Source organism: Drosophila novamexicana, unplaced genomic scaffold, assembly GCF_003285875.2.
Source record: "Drosophila novamexicana strain 15010-1031.04,08,12 unplaced genomic scaffold, DnovRS2.1 tig00001353-arrow-arrow-pilon, whole genome shotgun sequence".
NCBI classification, from domain to species: domain Eukaryota; kingdom Metazoa; phylum Arthropoda; class Insecta; order Diptera; family Drosophilidae; genus Drosophila; species Drosophila novamexicana.
The window spans coordinates 583272-608341 of NW_020824851.1; the positions used below are offsets into that span (position 1 = coordinate 583272).

Consider the following 25070-nt stretch of genomic DNA (forward strand, 5'->3'; position numbering starts at 1 on the left):
TATTGAACGGCATTCTTGGCCATAAGTAGATTCCTTGTGGCCTGACAGCAAGTGGCAAAGAAACGGAGAGCAGCAAGGTTGTCCCCTGCTCCCTGCTCCCTGCCCCCTGCCCCTTGTGGCATCCATTTGTTAATCAAATTATTTGTGTGCCTGGAACCTTGAAGTAATCTCCAATCTAATGTCTTCTGCTAAACTAAACATATCCATTCATTAGTTTATGTGCCCAAGCATCAGTGTAAAGTGGCTGTGAATATTTTGGTTCAAATATCGATCTGCTGGCGAAACTTGCAATTGAACATAAAACAACATAAATTACAAACTTTTTATTTATCATTACAAACAACTTTATTGAACAGCCAGCAATAGCATATATCAAGCATTTCAGAAGTCGAGAAATTTATGTTCCTGCGTTTGCATGCTGAGAACAATTTATTTGACTCTCAATTTCAGGAAATATCTGAGTAGAAATTTGTAGAACTTTCAAATTAAGCGATCTATCAGTTAAAAGTTGGTATCTTCAATGGAGACCCAAAACTAAAATGGTCATAAAGTTATGTTCGTGAACTTTGACCCAGACTTTGGTTCACGCCTTGGATAATCAGATATGACATATTTTCGAAAAAATTTTACAAAAAACAATCAAATTTTCCATTAACAATTGCAATTTGTATATATTTTCGAAAGAAAAAAATATGGGCTAAAATTGATCTCTACCTAAAATTGGCCTCTACCACACATGGCTAGATATATATATATATATATACATATATCCAATTGTTGGGACCAGAGTTATTTATGCTTTGGGTCTGGATCTCATTGAAAAGTTTCTTTATTTGCCTCGAACACTTTGAATCTTTTCTTTCTTTCTTTTGTAACATATATTAATGTTTATTTTTTTAACACTTTTCAGAAAAGAAATCTTAAAAATTTGCATGCAATTTTTCATTGAATATGATTGAATTTAAAATATGAAACATAGACATGATTTCTGAATTCTTATTTATGGAGGAAAATATGTCATAATTACTGAGCTTATAATAAATTGACTAGTTCTGTGGACTAGCCGAGTTTCGAACCCAAGCCTGGATTCGGTTCACGAACCGAACTTCAAGGTAATTACCCGATGGTAATTTTCCCACTCATATACTCGATCCATGGCAATATTTTCTCGAATGCCTACAAATTTCCGGGTACTAGCTAATGTTCAACAGAAGTTGACCTCTAAAATATATGTTCGCCTGTACGAAGGCAATTGAATGTGGTTCCGTTTGCATGCGTGAAAGAAGTACTTACGTTTGCAGCGTTGCAAGATTTGTGGCGGAGGCGCCAACGCCGCATGCCGTGGAATGCATTTGCCAGCAATTGTTGTTGTTTTTGTTCTGCCACCGATACGCTAAGTGCGCTGCCGTTGCAGTTGCAAATTCAATGAATTCGCAACAGCTGTGTGCACAGATTTCGCGCTAAATGTTGCAAATGTTTATGCCAAAGCACGCAGAATTAAGAAAACAACAAAAATTAAAAAAAAAAAATAACACAAAATAACAACAACACGCACGCACACTCCAAAACAAGAAGAAGAAGTAGAAGTAGAAGAAGAAAAAGAGGCGCGGACCGGCGGACACAGAGCAGAAGAAATGAAGCTGAAGCGAACTGCGATATAATACGGTATCGGCTTGGCGTATGCCTGAGCCAGCTATGGCCAGTGCTTGGCTTCAATTACAGTTGCAATTGCAGTTACAGTTACAGTTACAGTTACAGTTAGAGTTTAAGGTTTGTGGTTATGCGTATCCACAGCTCGGCGCACGACGTTCAATGTCTGACTGAATTTCCATTTCCGCTGAGGATGCTCCGAGACCACCAAACGTCGGCGGCGGCGGCGGTGGCGGTGGCGGTGGCAGCGCAGCTGCTGAAGCAGCGGCAACAGCGTCAGCGATGGCTACTCCCATCCACACACACACACACACATACACACATATATATCCACCCACGTGGCTGAATGTCGTTCTTGTTGTTGTTGTGCTTGATATTGCTTAGCATAAACATACAAAAAAAGAAGGAAATTAAATGCCGCTGCGCTCTGCTCATGTGTTGGCGTTTGCCTTTGTGTGCGTGTGTGTGTGTGTGTGTGTGTGTGTGTGTGTGTGTGTGCATGGGCAATGAATTTTAAACACACACACTAACGCACACTTAGCAATGCATGTCATTGTGTTCACATTTTTAAAACAGTCAAATCAAAGAACATAAACTAAAGTCAGCAGCGATCGAAAAATGCGCTACGTGGCGTATGGGTAATATGTGTTAGGTACAATTAATGATTAACTAAAGCTTAAGCCAAACTGAAAACAAGCCTATTACAATCCTATACAATTTATTCCCAATTCACATAGAAAGAGTGAAAGTACGAATAATATGAAAGAGTTACGAAAAATTGAAGTTTAGATATAACAAAAATAAAAATAAAATATGAGAGTTAATTATGAAATATCAAATTGAAATAAGATTCAAATAGATGTCAAAATAAGCTTAGATTAACGAAAAACTGTTGATTGCAACTCGATATGTAAGTATGTGTGTGGGTGTGTTTGTGTGTGTGTGTGTGTGTGTGAGTGTGTGGGTGCACCTTTGCTTGTACAGATATATGCATATATGGAGATACGGGTGCATGCATGTTACAGCTAACGTAAATTAAAAACAAAAACAAAAACTATTCAATTGCCCTACTATGCGATTCTCATGAACTCAAGTGAGGCACCTCAGTTTTTAGGTATCGATTATGGGTATTGTGTTAACAATCTCTAGTGGCAATATTATCTTTTTAATCATTGCTCCCACCTTAACTTTAATTTGCTATTTGCAGTCTATCTCTCCCTTGGGTTCACTTCCCCCTCTTTCTCCAGCTTTTGTTCTGAAGGCAATTCATATCTGGGCACAAATTAGCTTCTAGTGTTTTTATATATGAAGAGAATTTATCCAAAATCTTAGCCAAGCGAATGCTTCAATTTTGCATTATAATTTTTGGTGCTATATTTTATTTTTTTATTTGGTAGAGCATCTGGCAAGCGTCGACAAATGTTGTCTCGTGCCCGGCTGCTGGTCACGTCAATAGTCCATTCCAGAGTTCTTCTACCACATGTCGTTGTTGTTGTTGCTGTTTTTCTTGTTGTTGTTGTTGTTGTTGTACTGCTGGATGCTGTGGTGTGAATGAATCACAGCCAACAAAAATATAAAACAGGGCAAAAAACTACATAAAACGAATGTGTAAAAGGCCAGCTAACACACACACGCACACACACACAAGCACACACCTACAAGCATTTAGGCCTGCCCGTTGCCACGCCACTTGTTTGTTTACATTCGCAGCATCTCCAACCCACCCCCCACCCCCCCCTAATCTGCTCGCCGATCGCATATACGCCGACTATGACGATGAGGCCCGCCGCTAAACTGGGCGCGATATGAGATTTTCCAGCTGGCGTCCAATAAAGCGCAGCGGAAGAGCCAACAAAAACTATGCCTATGGCCAGGTTCCATGCATGTATGTGTGAGTGAGTGTGTGTGTGTGTGAGTGTGTGTACGCTTAACAGACGCATTTCCATGGAGCCAAGTGGCTGACACTTGGCCACTTGACATTGACGGGGCGACTTGTGACACTTGCTCCCCAACACCCTCAGACGCGCCTGTGCTATAAAACTTCGCATTGTTATGTGCCCCAATGTGTGTGTGTGTGTGTGTGTGAGAATGTATCTCATAGTTACAGAAACGAAACGCACTTTGCCACCAAGTAGCCGGGCGCAGTGACATCAGTGCGACGTTTTTAGCCAACGCAACGTTGCCATTTTCGGCTTCGGGCCCCCTAGACAAATATTCGATAGATAACCGACAAAATTTCTATCCATTAATTTACAACTGGCACACAAAGCCAAAAAATAAAACACAAAAAACCAATGCAATTACCAAGAAAACGAACTAGAAATACGCTCTCGAAGACCTGAACAATAAGAGAAATTCAATGTTTAACAGTCGATTAAAGTCCGCTTGAGTTTGTCACGAAATGTGGAACGCATCGGAGGCGAAATCTCCGACACCATAAAATAAAATACAAAATTATTAAAATTACATTTTCTTGATGCTGTTCAAGCCTAGTAGTTATAGGTCCGTTCTTGAATCTATGCAAAGGTTCGACTCTTCATGGCAATGGCCAATATATATGTCGGTTTTTGGTCGGATCGGAATACTATATCTTCTAGCTGCTATGAGAATGAAAGTTTTTGCATGAACAACATTCTTTTTCATGTCAAGATATCTTTACCAACTCGACACACGCCTTGCTAAATAATCACATTTTTATCAAAATTGGACAAGTGTATCATAATTACATGTCGAGGAATTAGTTTTCATTTTTCATTTTTGTTCAAGACATCTTGAGCTAAGCCATACCAAATCGAACTACCATATCATTAGGCCTCTACAGGCACAAACGGTCCGATATGAATCTTCTGCATTAAAGCGTTTCTATGTCATATGCCAACAAGGGTAGTTTATATTCCTATGAGGCTCGATATTTCTCGTTTAGGTATCATTTTTATTTTCTTTATTATTATTACTATCATTTTTATAATTTTCTTCTTTATCATTATTAATATCATTGTCATTATTATTATATTATTATTATTATTATTATTATTATTATTATTATTACTATTATCATTATTACTATCATTATTATATTATTATTATTATATTATTATATTATATTATTATTATTATATTATTATTATTATTATTATTATTATCATTATTATTATTACTATTATTATTATTATAATTATTACTATCATTATCATTATTATAATTATTATTATCATTATTATTATTATCATTATTGTTATTACTATTACTATTATTATTATTTTTATTATTAATTTACATCATTTATATTTAGTTACGAACCGAACGACAAAGTACAAAAGCTCTTGCTCTTGCTCTCTCTCTCTTACTCTTACTCTCTCCCTCTCTCCCTCTCTCGCTCTCGCTCGCACTCGCTGGCAAATGGCTAACAAATTGCTGGCCTAGAGAAACTTTTTTAATTGTCTGTGATTTTGGATTTTGTTGTTATGTTTATAGAGTAAACCCATTGAAATTGAAGTCGCGTGGTGATTAGCGATTAGCGCCATTTGATAGCCGACATCAATAGTCAGCAAGGGGCGCAGCGCTTCCGGTGGCCAGTTTCCCCGTTGCCCGTCTGCGCCCACGGCCAACTTCAGCTAATGGAGCCGTTCATTGGCCTCTTCGTGCTGCCTTGGTTTATTTATTCAGCTTGAGGCCACGTCCGTTGCATATTAAGGGCCATAAAACGATGCATAAACAACAACAACAACAACAACAACGACTACATCCTAATCCAAATAGGGATAGACGAGCGGATCACGGGAGGCGCGCAACGCTTGCCAAAGACTTTGCTTGATTTTGCCCTCGGTAACTTTGGAGGCCGCCTTCAGCTGGCTGTACGGCGGAGGCGGAGGCAGACGCTGGCGCTGCTGGAGGCGTCGTCGCTGGCGCCCCGAGGTCAGCCAAAGCAGCTCCGCCTGCCTGCGCCGACGTCGCTGCTGGAGCGTGCGGGAGGCACAATAGGGTCGCATCGTCACATAGTAGAAGATCTCAATGACAGAGAAAATGCTGAAGCCCATGAACAGACCTAACAGGCCGCCAGTGTTGGCTGCAAAGGGAATAGCTCAAAAGGTGGGAACTCTTGAGGAGCTGCAACTAGACTCACACAGAAACTCGGTGAAGCCGAACATCTCGGATTTGGTGGTGCTACGAAAGTTGTTGGTGAGATAGTAAAAATGGAGTATGGATAGATCGTAGTCTCCGCCAATGTGGCTGACATTGAACAGCTTCTCGGGCAGCTCCTCGCCGCTCTGATAGCTCGTCCCGGCGACAATTGTCGAGCTAGTCATAATCGACTTGTAGGTCAGCTCAAAGCAGCCGGGCCAACAGTTCTCGCAGGACAGATTCGTTTTCGATGACTCAATCTCGGTCTGTATGCGATTGGTGCAGTTGTTGTCATTGGGCCCGCAGACCCGTGCCGCCGGGTCAATCCGCGGCAAATAGTAGAGCACACAGCTGCAGTCGCGCAGCAGCAGCTTCGCCTCGCACTCCAGCTCGCAGTTCTTGCGCGAGTAGGTACGATAATAGGCCAGGTCGTTCTCATCCGAGAACAGGCAGCGACGCACCGTTTTTTTGATCGAACGTATGCTGGGCGTGGCATCCTCATAGACCGGCTCGATGGGTATGCGTGCCTCGCGGCCAGCACTGACCACAAACCCAAAGTTGCTCACCTTGGGCAGCTCAGCGGGATTATGCACCAGCACCTACAGCCGGAAAGGGAGAGAGAGAGAGAGAGAGAGAGAGAGAGAGAGAGAGAGAGAGTTCTTAATGATTCCTCAATTGCATGGAACTTGTTGACCTTGAAGCCATTGCCCATGGACTTGGTGCAGTAATATTCCGCCGTTGAGGCATTCAACACGACGGTCAGTCCCATGCGACTGCCCGTGCCGCCGGACGTCCTGGGATAATAGTATTCCGGCAATTTCTTAGCATAGCCCAGCTCCGGCGTCCAATCGATGGGCTCGTAAATGGAATTCTCCGCCGCCGGCTCGATGCGCACATCGTCCGTATAGTTGCGAAACAAGTAGATGGGATCCAGCGCATTGAACGTGCAGCACAACCCGTCGTCGGTCAATATCGAGTTGAAGATCATCGGGCAGCTCTCCTTGCGCGACCCAAAGCTGCAGTGCAGCAGCATCTCATCGCACGGCTGCGCCACCTCAACCAGCAGAGCCTTGAAGTACGTCCAGGTGCCGGTGTACGTGATCTTCTGGTCGTCGCCCTTGCTGCACAGACTCATCAGCAGCGAGTAATTTCCACTGGTGCTATGAACAGAAAGCGAACAAAAGAAGTCTATTCATATGTGTCTGCAGAGCTTTTCGTTACAAAAAAACAACCCATGCCTTATCTCATTTGGAATGGAATTCATACTCAATGGGCTGGGAACTTTAATCTCCTCCACTGAAATACTCGACTACTTGTCGTACTTTTTTTGTGTCTTCCTTAAATTCAACTCTTATTTTTGTAATTTCTTCTATTATGATAGTTTTGTTATTTCTCTTTCCTTAACTGAAATTCCTTCATATCAACACATTTTTGCGTTTCTTCTTAACTCTTGACTACTTAACTGAAATTATTCAACATCTTACGACATTTGTGGACCTTCTCTATTTTAAGTATCCTTAACGTCATTTATGAAATATATTACGACATTTTTTGTACTTTCTCTAGTGTTTGGCATCCTTAACTGAAATTCTTTAGAACATTTTTGCATCCTTGCTTCCTTATGTCATCCTTAACTGAAACTCTTCAGAAAAGAGGCTACCAAAAATGTTATTGCATTCTTCACATGCTTACAAACCAATTTGCTTGGGAAATCAATTGTTACCAAAGCTTTGCATCGGATCAGGCGCTGCTTTTACTCACCGTGAGATGCGCTGGACGCGACTGCGCAGAGCCAGGTTAAGATTGCATATGGTAATGGCCGGAAAAGGAATGTTGCTGGTCAGCTGTTGCTTGGCGCTTGTTGAGATGATGATGGGCGAGGCGCTCCACTTGATATAAATGTTGGAAATGAAGAAGCCCGAGAGGATGACGACAAGCACAAAGGATATGCCAAAGAAGACTCTGCCATTAAATATTATAACAATTATATATATATACATATAGATAAGAGTTTAACGCAGAAGTGCAAACTTTTCAAAGATCTATATAAAAGGTCATTTAAGGCGCGGGGCACAAGATAGTACGGGTAGTTTGAGTACGTAAAGCATTGTCGAAAATCGAAGAAAATACCGGGCAAGGCCGGGTAATATCTGCTATGCATTTTAAATTATACTAAATACGACTAGATTTCTAAGTGTGCGTGTGTGTAAGAAATTACAGAAAACATATTTTTAGGTATCGCCCTACTATGCGAATCTCAAAAAGTCTAGTTAGCCTCACACATTTCGTGCTTTGAGTATACGTTTATTTTTGCAAGTCACATCTCACCTAATTCAATTACCTCTTGTCTATCTGAGTTATTTATTCTCTCCTTCTCTACACTACCCCCCCCCCCTCTCTCTCTCTCTCTTTCTCTCTCTGTCGTTCTTTCTCCTGCTCTTGCTCTCACCATTTACCTGTCTACTTCTTTTGATTTTTTTCAGGGAGGTGTACCCAGGAAAGGCTGCTTTTAGATGGCATCTAGCTAATCGTTTTTGTTGATTTGTTTTCCTGACTAAGTAACATAATATAGGAGGGGGACGTACCGCTCTGGTATGGTAATCCGTTCTTCGGCTATATACTTAAGTCCATGCAAGGAGCTGTTCCGCAGATAATATTTGATGCTCTTCTTGGCCGCCTCGAGGCTGCACATCGTTTGCTCATCATCAAGGGAGTCATCACTGTGACTGTGACTGTGACTGCGATTGTGAGCGTGAGCGTGACCGTGCACGTGTTGCTGCCTGTTGGCCGCCAGGTGGGGCTTTTGTGCTTTGCTATCCCCATAGAATCTCATGATGCGACTAACCGCACGGCCCGTCACGCAAGTCCCATTTATACGAGCTGCTCGAACAGTTCGATCCAATCGCAGCTCATCAGCTTTAATCATATTGACCCTTGGCAAATACCAAAGCAGCGATAACTCCGCCAAATTGAATTGCGACATCGGCCACGGCAAATGCCGCTTAATGCACACTGCCCAAACTGTGCGTGGGCGTGGCAGGCGACTGCAGCAGTGTTTGCCCAATGCAAAGAGGATTCACCTAGCTGGGCGAACTATGCAAATGCGTACAACTTTCGCACTGGTGGCAAAGGCAGCGCCTGCCAGCTCCCAGCTCTTAGGTCCCCGTTCCCGGATCCAGTGGCCACATCCACATGGTGCCTGCAGCGCTCTATAAAAATAGCTGAGGGCGTAAAATACGAGTACATTGTATAAACAAAAACAAAAAAAAACCAAAGCGAAAAACAACAACGGAACAAAAAATACACAAAACTTAAAACGAAACAAGTTCACATTTTGCAGTCGGGTGCAACCAACTGCGGCATGCTCGTCATATTTATTCAAAGATATATCCAATTTTTGGCTTGCCACGCCCTCAATTTTATGATTGATCTTTTGAAGAAGTTCACTGCAAACTTTATTCCAAAGATGGTCAACCTAACTTGAAAACTGCGGCATATGCAGAGATCATTAGAGGTCCACCTACTAATGCCCGCCTAACACTTTCTATATACATATATTCCAACAGCGAGAAAGATGATCGGGCAGAATCGGGACTTTGCAGAAAACCAATATACGCCTTTCACTCCTTGAACGAGTATGAAAACTCACACTGTGGCACACTGTGGACATAAATTATGGCCTTTAAGATCGGGATTCGCTTATAGATGAATGGATTTGGCAGAGAAATCATCTGGTACGAAAACTATATGGGAAATCAAATAAATTGTGATCGGCTTTATTTTTGGGCATGGATGCCATGGAACGCGTAATACTTTTAAATGAAAACTAAAACAAATTTCTGTATGACATCACAAGTCGCTTATGGATTTTCGTAAAGATTTTCGGAAATTTCTAGAAATCCGAAGCTACGCCCACTCAGCCCGTTTTCTACACCAACTAGACCTCAATTTTCCGAAAAGTGTGTAGAAAACATCACAAATGCATTTTTAGAACATTACTGGAAATAGGTTACAAGCCGATCGCGTGGTAAACGCAACAAGATTTCATACAACCGTTTCCACCAATTTTCCACAGTTGCCTGTGGAATTATACAAATCGACGTCTTAGTTGATGCCCAAACGGTGAATTATGACAGATATGAGGCGACTAATAGAGGAACCAGGTTCTTCCATCCGTGTGATTGTCGGACACGGGAACACCTTATATAACGTACGAGATGACAGGATTACATAAGACATTTTCCTAGATCCCTTAAAACCATGGATTAACTAGTTCCGAGACTGCCCTGCATTTGATATGAGTACGATTTGAGATGCCCTATCCTCTCGTTAGAAGACTATAGAAGATTGTAATAGCTTAGGCGGATCAAAATATTTTGAAAAACAGAACATGATTTATATAAGTACCGATTCTTGCAATATATCTGTATGTTATGGTATAGAAAGGATATTGCTTGAAAATGTTAACTTGGCATTAGGCAAAATTTGTAGAAAAACAAAAAAAAAATGTTTTTCATTCTCAAGAATCAAGAAAGTACAAATACACCTTACGGTATCGGATTCATTTTGAGTTTCTAACAAACTTAAGATACCCTCGCAAGTTCAAGTTTAAATGTTTCATATGCTTTTCGATTTCATGCCAATTAGATTCTATAAGGTAAAATGGGCGCAGTTCATATATCTTCCGCTCTCCTCTAAAGCATAAAACTGCCATCGGCAGCTTTAACTTTTCTTTCTAGAAACAGATTTCAATTATGGATTAAATGAGAAGACTTCAATGGAGCTGCATTTCATACTTCGACTTTTTGTTATGTTACAATTCATTCTCTTCACATTTGTAAACAATGGAATATATATATATATATAAATGTAAATACTATGTGTAAAACTGAGTAAATAAAATTGTTTTAAAATGTGTGCGTGTGGGAGTGTGAGTGTGTGTGTGTATGTGTGTGTGTGTGTATAATTATCTAGTTGTTGTTAAATTGGAAGAAATCAACATTGAGATCCAAAATAGCCGCATTGGGCGTCTCCTTCATGCTGAGCGCCTCGACGGCATTGTCGCTGGCATGATCGTAATGTGGCAGCATTGCGCCCGCCACATGGCCAACGTTGGGCGGCGCCACTGCCACCGGTGGCTGCATAAGATCGCCAACGTTGCGCAACAGGCTCTCCTCGGATGGTGGCAGCAACTTGCCGCCAGCGGACAGATTTAAACGTTGAGCAGCTTCATCGGTCAGCGTGTCGTCGAGGGACATGCTCAAGCCCGGATAATCGACCAGATTGCGTGCACTTGGCACAGTGCTGGCATGCAACAGTTGTTGCAATTCCGGTTCCGGTGTGGGCGCCTGCGCCGATTCCATTGCCGACATGTCCAGCGCATACTGACCCTCGGGTATGCCCAGCACGCGTGCAATGCGTGCATTCACAAAATGCAGACCGGATGTGTTGCGTATGAGTCGCGTGCTACGCAGATGCAGCTGCTCCACAAAATCATTCAACTCATGCAGAAAAAGATCGGCGCGCTGCTCCTCGCTCAGATGTCCGTATCGCTGCAGCTGAGCCGTCAACAGTCCAAACAGTGTCGGCACATAGCTTTGGGCCAATTGCTGATGCTGCTGTTGTGTTGGTTGCGCGTGTTCCTGTTGCTGTTGCTGCTCTTGCTGCTGTCGAGCGGCGATGGCGCTGGGCATATGCTCTGGGTACTTGACGTAGTGACGCTGCAAGCGACGGCCCAAAAAAATCTTGCTGCAGCCCGGACAGATTGCGTTTGGCGGCACAGCGCGCTCCCTTTGCACCACCACCTCAACGGCTGGCGGCTCTTCTGGCTCAGCAGCTATTGCCGGTGCACGATAGTCTTTGTCCCTCAGCTCTGTTACAAGCAGCTGCAACATCTGCGCCGAATTTGGCGCTGCTGTGGCCGGCTGTGGCAAGGCGGCGCGTATAATGCGTCCGGAACGCGTCCGCAGCATAGTATCCGCATCTGAGGCAGGGATCGGCTCATTCGTGGCTTTGTTCGCAGTATCGCTTGGCGCTGCAATGGACAATGGCGCCTTTGTCGGGACGGCTTTGCCTGCTGGCGCCGTGCGTTTGCGCGAACGGTTCACTTTTAAAGACGTTGTCATCGCTGCTGAACGACTGCTCTGAAGTGGTTGCATGCCCATGCCTACGGGATCCATGCAGCGATAGATGGTCTTCTGGTGGGTAACGGCATCCGTGCGCACGACCTCGTTGCGCTTGCTGCCCGTTAAGAAAGATTTTAGTTGTCTATGGGTCTATAAAGAAGCTCACTCACCGATCAATCACAATGTGATCCTCTTTGGCCAGGCGGTATAGATTGTAGGCTAGTTTGGCCAATGAGTCGCAGTCCTTGTTGGCCACGTTTACCAGCTCCGAAGCAGCGGCATCTGCATCAAACTGATAGCATTCGGTTAGATGTGGCGGCGCCACAGCAGATGGCAAAAAGTCAACGCAGTTCAGCAGCGACTGATGGTAGTCGCCGCTATTACTGTTATTATGATTATTATGATTGTTGTCGATGCTGTTGTTGTTGCTGCTGCTGTTATTATTATTATTGCTGTTGCTGTTGTTATTGTTGTGCTTTTGCTCAGCTGCCGCGGCCTGCAGCTGGATAACAGCGCTGTCCAGCTGCTCATCGGGCAGCTCGATTGCAAAACCAAGCAGCGCATCTTTGTGAAAATTGCAGTTGTTGCTTGGCTCGCCACTGGCGCCGTTAAGCGGCACCAGCAAATTCTTCATCACTTGCAGCCACTATCAGGAGCGCCAAGAGTTGCTAATTGCAAGGTCACGTTGTATACTTAACGTTTCAAACAACAAAAAATTGCAATTTGTTTTTGCCATTCACACATATCGATAGGTATTCGGATGCACCAGAGTTGCCTGGTGACTTACGATATGTGCAAAAACATCGCAATGAATCGATTAGCGGCAATAATCGATTTAGTCATATTCACATCCCTATTATGAACATTTACTAAATTTGCGGCTAAAACTGCAAGCGTAATTTATTAAAACCCATCAACAAACACTTATTATAGCCAGTTATACAATTCTCAACGCCGTTCAGTTTGCTGTTGTTGAACGGATTAACTCCCACCTTCCCTACCCTTTGCACCGTCGGCGACCCAAGACCGCTTGCGATTTTATTTTTTTTTTTGTGCTGTGCATTTTGGCCAAGATGTCGAAAAATAAACTTAATTTAGTGCTGCCGCCGGTAAATGTGGATACAACTGTTGCTGCCGCACAGGTGGCACCAACGCCGCCATTTAAAACACCATCGGGAACAGAGTAAATAAGATTTCTATTTTCCATATATATATATATATATATATATATATATATACGTTTTAAAATGTCCAACAACATTTTTAATTTTATACCTCCCAACCGCCCACATTCCAAAGAAAATAAAATAGAAAAGTGCTGTTGTAGATTTTGCTTTTGCGATTGCTTGGCAAAATTATAACAAACACATTAAGATAAACACACATAGACACGCCTACAGATAACTTGTATACATATATGTGTGTAGGCATTTACATATGTGTGCAGAAATTCCCCCCCCCCCCCCCCCCCCCTAATTTTAATGTTCCCCCCGCTAACCTACTCCCTGTCCAAACCAAAATGTTGCTGCTTTTCGTTTTGTTCTGCAAAAATTCATTAAAAAGTTAAATTAAAGAACACATAGTTTGCTGGGGAAGCCAAAAACGAGCATCGATGCGCTAACGGAAACATTGGAGGGCCTGGACATGGATGACACGGAGCGCAAGCGAATAAAAGTGTTCCTCAGTCAGAAAGAGAAAATCGGCGAACTCTCCGAGGAGGATCTGGAAAAGTTGGGCGAACTCGGCTCCGGCAATGGCGGCGTTGTTATGAAAGTGCGCCACACCCTCACACACCTGATTATGGCACGGAAACTGATCCATTTGGAGGTGAAGCCGGCGATCAAAAAACAAATCCTGCGCGAGCTAAAAGTGCTGCACGAATGCAACTTTCCCCACATTGTTGGCTTCTATGGCGCCTTCTACAGCGACGGTGAGATAAGCATCTGCATGGAATACATGGACGGCGGCTCCCTTGATCTCATATTAAAGCGCGCCGGCCGCATACCCGAATCGATACTCGGACGCATCACGCTGGCGGTGCTGAAGGGGCTCAGCTATCTGCGGGACAAGCATGCGATCATCCATCGCGATGTCAAGCCAAGCAACATACTCGTCAACAGCAGCGGCGAGATCAAAATCTGTGATTTCGGCGTTTCGGGTCAGCTAATCGACTCGATGGCCAACTCATTTGTGGGCACGCGCAGCTACATGTCGGTTAGTTAACAAAAACACTTCCTATTTTGGTCAAAGTGAAAAACTGCTCAGCGAAATTATCAAACTACTTAATTTGAGCACTTTTTCTTTATGGCCACAAACTAAATTTAACTAATATCCAATGTTTCTTCTGAGAAAATGTAACTGAAAATTATTGTTGCATTCTTTTCTCAGCAAATGCTCTTCATCAAAAAACAAGCTCGGTTTTCAAGTCCTGTAACCGGGATATACAGAATACAAATACTATAGTAACATATTTTAAAATACAGTAGCCGCTCTTAATTTAGAATTTGAAGAAATTGTTGCTGTCTACAAATCCATTTTATGGTATTTGTAATATAGAACATTTATAGGTTGGCCCCTAAAAACATTAATTCTTAAATATAATAAACTTCAATTTATGCGATTTGATGACATATTTTCTATATATTTATAAGATTTGTGGATGCAAATCCTCGCGGAAAATCCTGGGCTTTAATGAAAGCAGAAGCAAACCAAATAAATCCAATAGCCCATATTACCGATATTCAAAATTTGAGTAAATTATCATTTCTGGAACCGAAGCGTTCTATTCTTCAAGGGGCTACTGTATTTTAAAAAAAATTTCTGTATATATTAGTAGATTTGTTCTAAAACTCAACATCATATTTAACAATTGAAGCCACATTTGAAAAAAGTTACTTTTAAACATTAATTAAAACAAGACTGAGATTAACATTTTTTTGAAGTTGATCAGATCAAAACGCACCATTATCAGAATTTTCTTGTTGTCGCGCTGATTGATAAACGTATGTTCCATTTAACACTAAAGTAATTAACAACAATAAAGTATGATGCATGTTTCAAATAGATTAGCTTAAATTCCATACAATTTACAATTATATGTATGCATCCGGCATCCTAATGTTGAAATGTTTTTGCAGCCGGAACGACTGCAGGGCACACACTATTCGGTACAGTCGGACATTTGGTCGCTGGGTCTGTCGCTGGTTGAGATGGCCATCGGCATGTATCCAATACCGCCGCCAGATTCGTCAACGCTGGAGACCATATTCGCAGAGAACGCCAATGAGGATGGCAATCAAACGGTGCTGGAGCCCAAAGTGATGGCGATATTCGAGCTGCTCGATTATATTGTTAACGAGCCGCCGCCGAAGCTGGAACACAAGATATTCTCAAATGAGTTCAAGGACTTTGTCGACATCTGTCTCAAAAAGCAGCCGGACGAGCGTGCCGATCTCAAGACGTTGTTGGTGAGGCGAAGTTCATTTTCGCAGCTGTTCTTGTTGTTGCCATTATTGCTATTGTAATACTGATGCATTTGCATTCCCATTGCCAGAGCCATCCATGGATACGGAAAGCGGAGGTGGAGGATGTCGACATATCGGGCTGGGTATGCAAGACAATGGACTTGCCGCCATCGACGCCGAAACGCAATACATCGCCCAACTAATTAGCATTCCTTTATTTCACACTCTCGCGCACGCACATACACGTTATTTATTTGTATGTAGTTATGTATGTACTTGTTGTATCAACTTGCTCCCACACTCTACACACTCTGCCGCTCCACTTTCTGGCACTTTGTGTGCGTGCGTTCGCTGTCACTGGCCTCAGCACTCAAACAAACGAGCACAAGCATACGCAGACGACACAAGGAAAGAAAGGAGAGTGCAAAAACTGAACAATACAAAAAATTAAATGAGTCGGAAATTGTATTCGCCATCTAACAAATCGCCTAATTGAAATTGTTTTGGCCCAACTACTAGTAGGCCGGGAATTCAATGTGTTATAGGTTAGCATCTGGGGAACCGAGACGGAGCTCCTGCTCATTCGTTGACTGGTTCGCCTTGTAGCATAACAAAATTTTCTGACTTATCCGAAAAAAGTTTTATTTTTTCTACACACAAACTTAAATATCTTGTCCAAATATGTCGAACTTTTTGAAAGTATTTCGATTGGGACAAAACGTGTTGGCCAACTGTCGTGTAGCCAAATTCCAACGCTCAATTTCGGTCACTGCATTCCAGTTGCAAAATTTGAAGGGAGAAGCCTTAAAGAAACCGATGCCAGAAGAGGAGAAGCCCGCATCGCCAACTCCAGTAGGTTTGACCCCATCGCAGCGCAATTTGGTTGAGTTCGTTACCGGCGAAATACTGGAGGAACGCCGCGTACAGTTGCAGTTGGAACCGCCATACATGATTGACGACTTTACTGGACATTTTTCTGGCTCCAAGGTGGAGCTAATAAGAGAGTCACCTGACGAACGCATTAATATTTTCTTTAATGTTAGCAAAAGTGTGCCGCGTCGGAATGATGAGACCGGCGATCTGACTCCAGTGCGCAGCGTTCCGAAATTTGAGGTGCTAATCAGAAGAAATGATTTGCTGCTATCAATATTTTGTGTATTTAAGCCGTGCGCCTTTGATGATGTGGAGCCGGAGTCCTTGGATCAGCAGCCTCAAGAAAATGATATATTTGAGATTCAAGATCTATCGCTATACAATCACGGCTGGAATGACAGCTGCTTTACCATTGATGCATCGCTCATCGATGACAATCTACAAACCATGATTCTGGAGATGCTTGAAGAGAAGGGCATTACGCATGAGTTTGCTAGAAAGCTTTCCGACATGGCCACTGCGCGCGAGCATGCCCTATATATTGAGTTTTTGGAGAATCTATCTAAGTTTACTGTGGGCCTACCGCAGCCAATTAAACAGGATGCAAACTAAGCTTTCCCAAACTACTTATTATTTATAAATAGTCCCTAATAAATGCGAATGTAATCCGAGCAACAATTTTTAAATTATTAAAAGCGCGCGCTTGCTTAAACGCTTTTTGACAGTGTGGCAACGCCGTCGCAAAGCCCAGTTAACGTCAACAGTCGAGCTTTGCTGGCAACGCCGTTGTAACCTGTGACGACAGCACGCAAAATGAAAACATCAAACGCTGTTATTGTTGTTGCGCTTGTTATTGGTCCACTATTTGCCAAATTAAATATATATATAAATAGGCAGCTGTAGTTAGTTTGGATAAGTGTGAGTGTGTCGATTGTGCTTAGTCACGGATTCAATTTCAGTACGCAATTGCCATTAAATTGTTGAATGTATTTCCTGTGTAATTGCATTTGTAGTGAGACGCCAAAAGCTAGCAGCCATCCATCGGTCAAAGCGAGGGCAAAAACAAAGCAGCGGCGGCAGCAGCAGCGCTCAGTTCCGGACGCAGTAAAAGTTCTTTGTCTGCGCGAAGCAGCGACGCCTACCGCGACGGCCTGGGTACGTGCGTCGCTGTAAAATTTGCAGTTGTTTGTTGACAGCGAACGGGCGACGATTCGACGTTGACAGCGACGGCGGCGTCAACGGCGGCAGCGCACTGTTATAGTTGGAGTTGGTGTGCGAATGTGTATGTGTGAATATGTAAGTGTGCGAGACGAGAAATGCAAGTGCAACTAAACAAAGCAACTGCTTACCACGCGCCATAACAACAACAGAAGCTGAACAGTCAGTCAAACTAAGCGCTGCAACGCGGACGTGCGCGTCGCCAGTAAACAAAAGAAAGCTGGCCAAGCTGCTGCTGCTGCTGCTGCTGCTGCAACTGCAACAGGCAACAATACAAAGGACGAAGAAAACGCAACAGAGGCAGTTAACAAACCGTTAAAGGGCATTTGATTACGAGAGAAAATCAAACAAATCAAAATAAATAAACAAAAATGTCATCTGTGAATGTGAACCAAAAAGAGAGTCCCAGCCGCGACTCGACGGCCTCAACATCGGGACACATATCAATGATGGCCGAGAATACGCTGGAGTCCCTGTCCAGAGACTACAGCCTGGTCAGTCTCAATTCGGCTGGCAGCCAGGACGAGTTCTTTCGCTGTCGCGATCATGCGGACAGCGTTCTGAAGCGCATGCAGTTGTATGTGGACAGCCAGCAGCTGTGCGATGTGGTGCTCATCGCTGGCATTGATGGCAAGCGGTAAGTGGACGCCAAATGACAACAAATGGCCAGGCCAAACAAAGAATGGAAAGTTGTTGCAATGCGCAAAAGCAATTTTCCGCACACACCCATCCCCAGCCGCCAGCGCCGCGCCATCAACGAATTCGCCTCATTAGCAATTCACCATCCGGCACATGCCCGCCGCTCTCCCTCTCTTAGCCAAGCTAACGTCTGACCTTCACTTTAGCGCTGGCAGTTCACTCGGTTCTTTGTCTCTCTGTGTCCCATTCGCACACCAGTTTCCCTAGTCTCCAAGCAGTCGAAGCAGCAACGCAATTCCAACAGTAAACACAAAGCGCCGCACTAATTGCGTTTGCGATGCGTGCTCTCTCTTGCTTACTGCGGCGCTCTCTGCCAGCCAGATTGATCGCCGGAGAGCGGTGTGCGAGACAGAGATAGATATTGAAATGGAGCATTGAGCCGACTGATTGACGTGCATACTGCGCCAGTGCTGCCAATTGCGGCTGCAATAAAAACAGCTGAATATCCAATGTTAAAAATATCTGAATAAGCTTTCTGGCCACAGATTGGCAATAAACAGGATTTCTTTGTAGCGAGATGCAGAAACAAAAAGCTTAATAAGTTACAAATTTCAACCGTTTCCTGCTGACAATGTCTGAAAATAGCCACATTGGCAGCACTGGCCCCTGCACAGGGGTAAAAGTTGATTTGTTTTTGCACACAACAACAGTCAAGGTTTAGATAAGTTAATTATTTATTTGTATTGTAGATGCCCCTTTCAGTTGAGATTGTACATGTTTTTCCGTTGCATCAATTAACCCGTTTAAGACACAGCCACAGCATTTAAAAGTTCCTTTACTGACGATTTTCAAAGATAAAAATCAAGATCTTGCAAGTGTACATTGCAAGTTTGCAAGGTCACAGTTTGAATGCCACTGCGTTCGGTCACAGTTTTAGGGTCAGGATAGACTGGAGATTGCGGACTGCAGTGTTTATACATTAGATAAGCACAATGAATAGCATTTGCCTTGTTTTTACAGCGTGCCCGCTCACCGCTTGGTGCTATCCGCTTCGAGTGCATATTTCTCAGCAATGTTTACGGGTTCGCTGCGCGAGACCAAGGAGCACGAGGTTACCCTGGGCGAGGTGCACGGCGATGCGCTGCAGCTGCTGGTGCAGTATTGCTATACAGGATTCATTGAGTTGCGCGAGGACACTGTGGAAACTCTGCTGGCCACCGCCTGTCTGTTGCAGCTGAACTCTGTGGTGACGGCCTGTTGCAATTTCCTGGCACGCCAGCTGCATCCATCCAATTGTCTGGGCTTTGCATTCTTTGCCGAGCAACAGAGCTGCACGGCGCTGCTGCGGCTGGCGCAGGCCTACACCTGCCAATACTTTATGCAGGTGTGCCAGAATCAGGAGTTCTTTCAGCTAAACGCCGATCAGCTGGGCAAGCTGCTGTGCAGCGATGATCTCAATGTGCCATCCGAGCAGGATGTTTTCCACAGTCTGATGTCTTGGGTGCGCCATGATGCGCCCAATCGGGAGCAACACATTGCCGAGCTGCTGGCGCTGGTACGTCTGCCCCTGCTACAGCCGGCATTCATAATGGACAATGTGGAGAGCGTGTGCAGCGCCAATGAGTGCCAACAGCTTGTGATGGAGGCCTTCAAATGGCATCTTATGCCTGAGCGGCGTTCGCGCATTGCCACCGAACGCACCACGCCGCGAAAATCGACCGTCGGTCGACTGCTCGCTGTCGGCGGCATGGATGCCCACAAGGGCGCCATCACCATTGAGAGCTACTGTCCGCGCCTGGACAAGTGGACGCCTTGGAAGCATATGACTGGCCGGCGATTGCAGTTTGGCGCCGCTGTCATGGAGGATAAACTGATTTTGGTGGGCGGACGCGATGGACTCAAGACCCTAAATACCGTGGAGAGCCTGGACTTGAATACGATGGCCTGGGTGCTACTAAATCCCATGGCAACACCCCGTCATGGTCTTGGCGTGGCAGTGCTGGAGGGTCCGCTGTATGCGGTCGGTGGGCACGATGGCTGGAGCTACCTGAATACGGTTGAACGGTAAAGGCACCTCAATCTGAAGAAACCAACACGAACGAACTGTAATCAATATATTTCTTGTAGCTGGGATCCTCTTGCGCGCACCTGGAGCTATGTGGCGCCCATGTCCTCGATGCGTTCGACGGCCGGTGTTGCGGTGCTGGGCGGTCGTCTATATGCGGTGGGCGGACGTGACGGCTCCGTCTGTCATCGCTCCATCGAATGCTACGATCCGCACACGAATAAATGGAGCCTCCTCGCACCAATGAATCGACGCCGCGGTGGCGTTGGCGTAAGCATAAACAACCAGTTTTAATCATTTGCAACAGATCTCTATATGAATTAAACGCTGCAGGTGGCTGTTGCAAATGGTTTTCTCTATGCCTTGGGCGGCCACGACTGTCCGGCCAGCAATCCCATGGTGTGTCGCACCGAGACCGTTGAGCGTTATGATCCTGTCACCGATACCTGGACACTGGTAAACAACATTGCTAACTGAATTCTAACAATTTGCAATCGTTTAGCTAAAGAACTTTCCGTCAATTGATTAATTTTGACTGTTTCCCATCTTAAAACAGATTTGCTCGCTGGCTTTGGGTCGCGATGCGATTGGCTGTGCTCTGCTCGGGGATCGTTTAATTGTCGTCGGCGGCTACGATGGCAACACTGCGCTCAAAAGTGTCGAGGAATATGATCCGGTTCGCAATGGCTGGAATGATTTGTCGCCCATGTCGTTTCCGCGTGCCGGCGCCTGTGTCGTTGCCATACCGAATGTTATACCGCCAGCAGCTCCACAGCCGCCGGCCAGTGCTACAGTTTAGTTACGCTTCAATTATTGTTGTTGTTGATGTTGCTGTTGTTGTGTAGTTGTGTGTATGAGCTGTTGTGTACTGCTACTGCACAATGACCACTGCTATTCCTATTACCTTTTACCTATAACTGTTATTTTTATACCTACATTCATGCCTATGTACTACGCAACACGCGTTTGCATTCTGGTCCGCTCCTTTCGGGTCTGGCCAGATCTGGTCTGGCATTTGTTGGTACTTGGTACACACACTCGCTTAATTTTATCCGCTATTGCTCAAACGTAATCTCATGCCAAGTGATACAACAAAAAACAAACAACTAATCAGTCAATGCTCAAGCGCCTGCCCAGCGACCACCAGTAACCAGTGAATTAATGCATGCTGCGAGGCTTTCGAATGCATTCCCAACTAAATCGTTCTATATTTATATACATATCTTATGCATTTTGATATTATTCTGTTCTATATCATTTCATTCGTTGTATGCATCACATTCCATTATTTCCATACCAGGTATGTCAACATCATCATCATCTATGCTGTCGTACACCACATATTAGATGCATGTTCTCTTCTCCACCTGGTGTCAGTTTCATCTCACACACCTCTCACTTCCATTGAGCGTTCTGTATGCTACATAAGACTGCGCCACCCAATTCCTAAATGGCCTAACTATTTGCTTTTTGCTCATATATACGCATGCATGTGAAGTGTAAGACGAACGAACTACATATAGTTTATAGATAGTGCAAATTTACAAACAAAAAAAAAACAAAAGAAACCAATTAATAATATCACCATGCAGCAAGTTTGATAAAGTGGATGAATAGTTAACGGCTTTGGCTGTTTATTTTGCACTCCCATTATTATTTACATTTACTGTTTACTATTACATATGTATATGTGTATGATTACAAGCATTTATTTTTAATTGTCTATTATTATTTTCTTTCTTTTCCTTTTTTCGACGTTTTTCTCTCACTGCATTTACGCGTATTTTTTGTAGAAAAAGAAGAAGTGGAAGCCAGTCAGATTGGATCCAATCTGCTATAGGCGTCGTAGATCCGTCGAATTTGTCGACTACTATCATATGTAATTACGATAAAAACAAAACTATAAATATTTAAGAAAAACAATAGTAAGATCAAGCAAAAAACCAACACAAATGGTTACTTTTAAATAATACGTATTAATTTATACAATCATATATTTATATTTTTACACAATCAAAACAAACATACACTACGCATAAATGTATACACTGAATATGTATTTTTTGTAATAAAATATATTCTTTATTTATACGTTGCTAAATGCAACAATAAAATGAAAATTAAAGTGTAAAACTTATTGATAAGCTGTTAATATTTCAAATAATGGCCGTTGCTTTTTTTTATATCAACTATCAAGTATTTTGGTATTTTAAAAGTTCTTCTGGCCAAGATATACGGTCACATCGACGCAGTAACCACTTTAGTATTTTATACTGTTTTTCTGGTATATTTTAGTACTTGCACATTATTGACATTGAATTGCATGTACAATTCAATTAAACACAAATCCAATTAGCGCACATTTCAACTGGCGAGTTTGTTACAGTCGGCATCATGGATGCGGATCAACTGAAACGACTTGAACGCAAGGATATTGCTCACATCGCTGACATACTCAGCCAGTTTAATACAAAGGTAAACACACACCAGCCACTATTTTTCGTGCTGTGACTAATATTTGTTGATTGACTGATTGTGGTGACGCCCGCAGAATGCGGATCTCCTGACCTTCGATAGCTTTCATACGGACAACCAATGGCATGACCTGTGGCTGGCTATATTCGGCATCCTCGATGACGCGGCCCTGCAATCGGTGCACGCCCAATGTCTCAACACTGTCCGCATTTTGACACGCGATGAGTTCAGCCTGCAGACGCACTTCGTCGAGCAGGAGCTGGGCACGCTTTTATCACTGGCGCGTATCAATGCCAGCAGCAATGAGGATGGAGCACTGCCACAGCTTGACGATGCCCAGGCGGAGATTATTGCCGAGGCTTTGAAATGTCTGTGTAACTTGGTCTATCAAAGCGCCGACTGCCGGCGCCAGTGTCTGCGTCAGCACAGTCTCGATGTGCTTGTCAAGCGCTTGGGCACCGCCTCATCGATACGTTATCCTTGCACTTTGGAATATTATGATATGAAGCTGTTGTTTTTGCTTACCGCATTGGAGCCAACAGCGCGTACACGCCTACAAATTGATCTCAATGGACTTACTTACATGACGAAATGGTTGGACGACAAGTTGGCGGATTCTGACACAGCTGCCAGTGAGGAGCAGCTAAACATAATCTGTGAGCTGCTGAAGGTTATGTTCACGGTGACCAGTGCGCCTGACAAGAGCCCCAACGAATACGAAATTCAAAGTCTTCATTTGACGGGCGTTCTGCGGGAACTGCTGTTGCGGTTTGGCAGGCTATCCACAGAACGGGAACGCGCCGTTGTGACACACGCAATTAATTTGCTGACCAACATATCGGACAGCTGCCTCTCCGAGCTGACGCTCAAGTGCAGCTCAGCGGACCCGGGAACGGAGAGTGTGAGAGAATGTACCGTTGCATCTGGTACCACAGAGCCGCAGCCGGCGTCAAAATGTTGTGCCTTGTGCTTTGAGAAGCGCAACGTGCGCAGCCTGGCGGTACTGTTGGACCATCTGCGTGGTGGACTCGCCCAGCAAGAGACAGAAGCCAGCTCCCACGAGCTGCTGTCCCCAGTGCTGACGGTGCTGGTGAAGTGTGCACGCAGCGATCGCACCATGCGGCACTATTTGCGAAAGGAGATCCTACCGCCACTGAAGGACGTCAGCAAGCGGCCAGAGATTGGCAATGAGCTACGCAACCATCTCTGCCGTTTTCTCACGCTGCCTGCCATGATATTGCGTGACCTGGCCGCTGAGCTACTGTTCATACTATGCAAGGAGGATGTCGGTCGCATGATCAAGTACACGGGATATGGCAATGCGGCTGGCTTGTTTGCCAAACGCGGCGTACTCGACTGCCGGCGCATTGAGGGCGCCGACTACTCGTCAGACAGCGAGGACAGCGATACGGAGGAGTACAAGCAACAACAGCAGAGCTTCAATCCGGTGCTCGGCTGTGTAGAGCAGCCCAAACGTAATCCACTCGAGGGCATGACCGAGGAGCAAAAAGAGTACGAGGCGCTGCAGCTGGTCAATTTGCTGGAAAAGCTGCGCAAGGATGGCATCGTACAGCCGGCGCTAATTGACAAGGATGGCAAACCGCAGCCCCTTGAGCACATACTACAGCTACAGGAGGAGCTGCCCCAGCAGCAGCTGGAGCAGAAGCGAAAAACCTAAGCAACGGATCGCATCGATTCGCGTGCAATATGCAAAACAATCTTCGTTGGGGTCTTCCAAATTGTGGCCACATCGTCTCCCAGCCTGCCGGATCTGGATCACTGCAACCCCTTCTCACCTTATACATAACAATTCTCTGTATCATATTTAAGCGCATTGTTATTCCAGTATATATTTACATTTGCTAACAGACAGTGCTAGATAGATACACGGTTGGCTTTTATATATATATATACATATATATATATATATACTTCACTTTTATTGTATTTGCAAGTGACTTTTTCATTTATCTTAATCAAATGTGTATTTATAACCGCTTAAGCTCAACACCAAAATGGAAGAATAAGAAAAATCAGACCTAAGAATTTAAGCTTTATGCATGTATTGATCACGTACAACTTTCCACTTTCATTCTTTAGGCATACATAGAAATCTATATAGAGCTTTATTGTGTTCAATTTTGATAGTCAATGGGGCTTAGCTGCCTACAGATTTGCGACTAGCGATATATATACATAAATATATCTAGCATATAGATGATATATATTTACTAAATACATGTACTTATATTTGCTGGTACTAAATACGTATATGCTTAATAAAAGTTCTCTGTGAATTGAAAGTTGCAAGAAATTGAAAACCCTTTAAAATAAATGTATGTATATATATCTAAGACTCCAAAATTTGGAAATTTTATTGCGTACTTGTATGCAAAGTATTTCAATTGTATTTCATTCAATTTATGCCCAGTACAATTT

The 25070-nt window shown here is 43.8% G+C and overlaps 6 protein-coding genes across 8 annotated transcripts; 4 read left to right on the plus strand and 2 right to left on the minus strand.

The window, feature by feature from the left end:
• Nucleotides 1–5396: 5396 nt before the first annotated feature.
• On the minus strand, nt 5397–9018 carry LOC115767199 (pickpocket protein 28). Its single transcript, XM_030711389.1, has 6 exons — nt 8882–9018; nt 8358–8510; nt 7534–7734; nt 6467–6932; nt 5774–6371; nt 5397–5716 (listed from the first exon to the last, which is right to left on the minus strand). Exons 1-6 carry the CDS (start codon nt 9016–9018, stop codon nt 5397–5399), a joined length of 1875 nt encoding a protein of 624 aa, XP_030567249.1.
• A 1656-nt stretch (nt 9019–10674) lies between these two features.
• LOC115767208 (transcription factor stalky) lies at nt 10675–12572 on the minus strand. The gene is made up of 2 exons (XM_030711401.1): nt 12068–12572; nt 10675–12012 (listed from the first exon to the last, which is right to left on the minus strand). Exons 1-2 carry the CDS (start codon nt 12529–12531, stop codon nt 10743–10745), a joined length of 1734 nt encoding a protein of 577 aa, XP_030567261.1. The 5' UTR covers nt 12532–12572; the 3' UTR covers nt 10675–10742.
• Nucleotides 12573–12797: 225 nt separating this feature from the next.
• LOC115767219 (dual specificity mitogen-activated protein kinase kinase dSOR1) lies at nt 12798–15843 on the plus strand. Of its 2 annotated transcripts, none has more exons than XM_030711416.1 (4): nt 12798–13080; nt 13472–14111; nt 15035–15364; nt 15451–15843. In XM_030711416.1, exons 1-4 carry the CDS (start codon nt 12971–12973, stop codon nt 15562–15564), a joined length of 1194 nt encoding a protein of 397 aa, XP_030567276.1. In that variant the 5' UTR covers nt 12798–12970; the 3' UTR covers nt 15565–15843. The 2 variants fall into 2 exon arrangements, with proteins under 2 accessions (XP_030567276.1, XP_030567275.1); XM_030711415.1 differs by having other exon boundaries at nt 12890–13080; nt 13481–14111.
• Nucleotides 15844–16042: 199 nt separating this feature from the next.
• On the plus strand, nt 16043–16846 carry LOC115767201 (conserved regulator of innate immunity protein 3-like). The gene has a single exon (XM_030711391.1). The coding sequence runs from the start codon at nt 16043–16045 to the stop codon at nt 16844–16846; it is 804 nt and encodes a 267-aa protein (XP_030567251.1).
• Nucleotides 16847–17072: 226 nt separating this feature from the next.
• LOC115767217 (kelch-like protein 5) lies at nt 17073–22214 on the plus strand. 2 transcript variants are annotated; one of them, XM_030711411.1, is made up of 7 exons: nt 17073–17152; nt 17248–18089; nt 19112–20155; nt 20219–20426; nt 20490–20612; nt 20713–20949; nt 21950–22214. In XM_030711411.1, exons 2-7 carry the CDS (start codon nt 17824–17826, stop codon nt 22037–22039), a joined length of 1968 nt encoding a protein of 655 aa, XP_030567271.1. In that variant the 5' UTR covers nt 17073–17152; nt 17248–17823; the 3' UTR covers nt 22040–22214. The 2 variants fall into 2 exon arrangements, with proteins under 2 accessions (XP_030567271.1, XP_030567272.1); XM_030711412.1 differs by having other exon boundaries at nt 17090–17192.
• Nucleotides 22215–22474: 260 nt separating this feature from the next.
• Nucleotides 22475–24963, plus strand: LOC115767182 (synembryn). Its single transcript, XM_030711372.1, has 2 exons — nt 22475–22631; nt 22708–24963. Exons 1-2 carry the CDS (start codon nt 22551–22553, stop codon nt 24307–24309), a joined length of 1683 nt encoding a protein of 560 aa, XP_030567232.1. The 5' UTR covers nt 22475–22550; the 3' UTR covers nt 24310–24963.
• Nucleotides 24964–25070: the final 107 nt, after the last annotated feature.

Bases quoted from the DNA above. Each gene is read 5' to 3' on its own strand.
- LOC115767199 (XM_030711389.1), bottom strand. From the start codon at position 9,018: ATGTACTCGTATTTTACGCCCTCAGCTATTTTTATAGAGCGCTGCAGG. The intron at 8,511-8,881 runs GTACGCATTTGC...TCACAATCGCAG, and splicing joins TTGCCACCAGTGCGAAAGTT to TCACAGTCACAGTCACAGTG. The intron at 6,933-7,533 runs GTGAGTAAAAGC...TTCTGTTCATAG, and splicing joins CGCGTCCAGCGCATCTCACG to CACCAGTGGAAATTACTCGC.
- LOC115767208 (XM_030711401.1), bottom strand. From the start codon at position 12,531: ATGAAGAATTTGCTGGTGCCGCTTAACGGCGCCAGTGGCGAGCCAAGC. The intron at 12,013-12,067 runs GTGAGTGAGCTT...CTTAACGGGCAG, and splicing joins GATCACATTGTGATTGATCG to CAAGCGCAACGAGGTCGTGC.
- LOC115767219 (XM_030711416.1), top strand. From the start codon at position 12,971: ATGTCGAAAAATAAACTTAATTTAGTGCTGCCGCCGGTAAATGTGGAT. The intron at 13,081-13,471 runs GTAAATAAGATT...GTTAAATTAAAG, and splicing joins AAAACACCATCGGGAACAGA to AACACATAGTTTGCTGGGGA. The intron at 15,365-15,450 runs GTGAGGCGAAGT...TCCCATTGCCAG, and splicing joins CCGATCTCAAGACGTTGTTG to AGCCATCCATGGATACGGAA.
- LOC115767201 (XM_030711391.1), top strand. From the start codon at position 16,043: ATGTCGAACTTTTTGAAAGTATTTCGATTGGGACAAAACGTGTTGGCC.
- LOC115767217 (XM_030711411.1), top strand. From the start codon at position 17,824: ATGTCATCTGTGAATGTGAACCAAAAAGAGAGTCCCAGCCGCGACTCG. The intron at 20,156-20,218 runs GTAAAGGCACCT...TATTTCTTGTAG, and splicing joins TACCTGAATACGGTTGAACG to CTGGGATCCTCTTGCGCGCA. The intron at 20,427-20,489 runs GTAAGCATAAAC...TAAACGCTGCAG, and splicing joins GACGCCGCGGTGGCGTTGGC to GTGGCTGTTGCAAATGGTTT.
- LOC115767182 (XM_030711372.1), top strand. From the start codon at position 22,551: ATGGATGCGGATCAACTGAAACGACTTGAACGCAAGGATATTGCTCAC. The intron at 22,632-22,707 runs GTAAACACACAC...TGACGCCCGCAG, and splicing joins TCAGCCAGTTTAATACAAAG to AATGCGGATCTCCTGACCTT.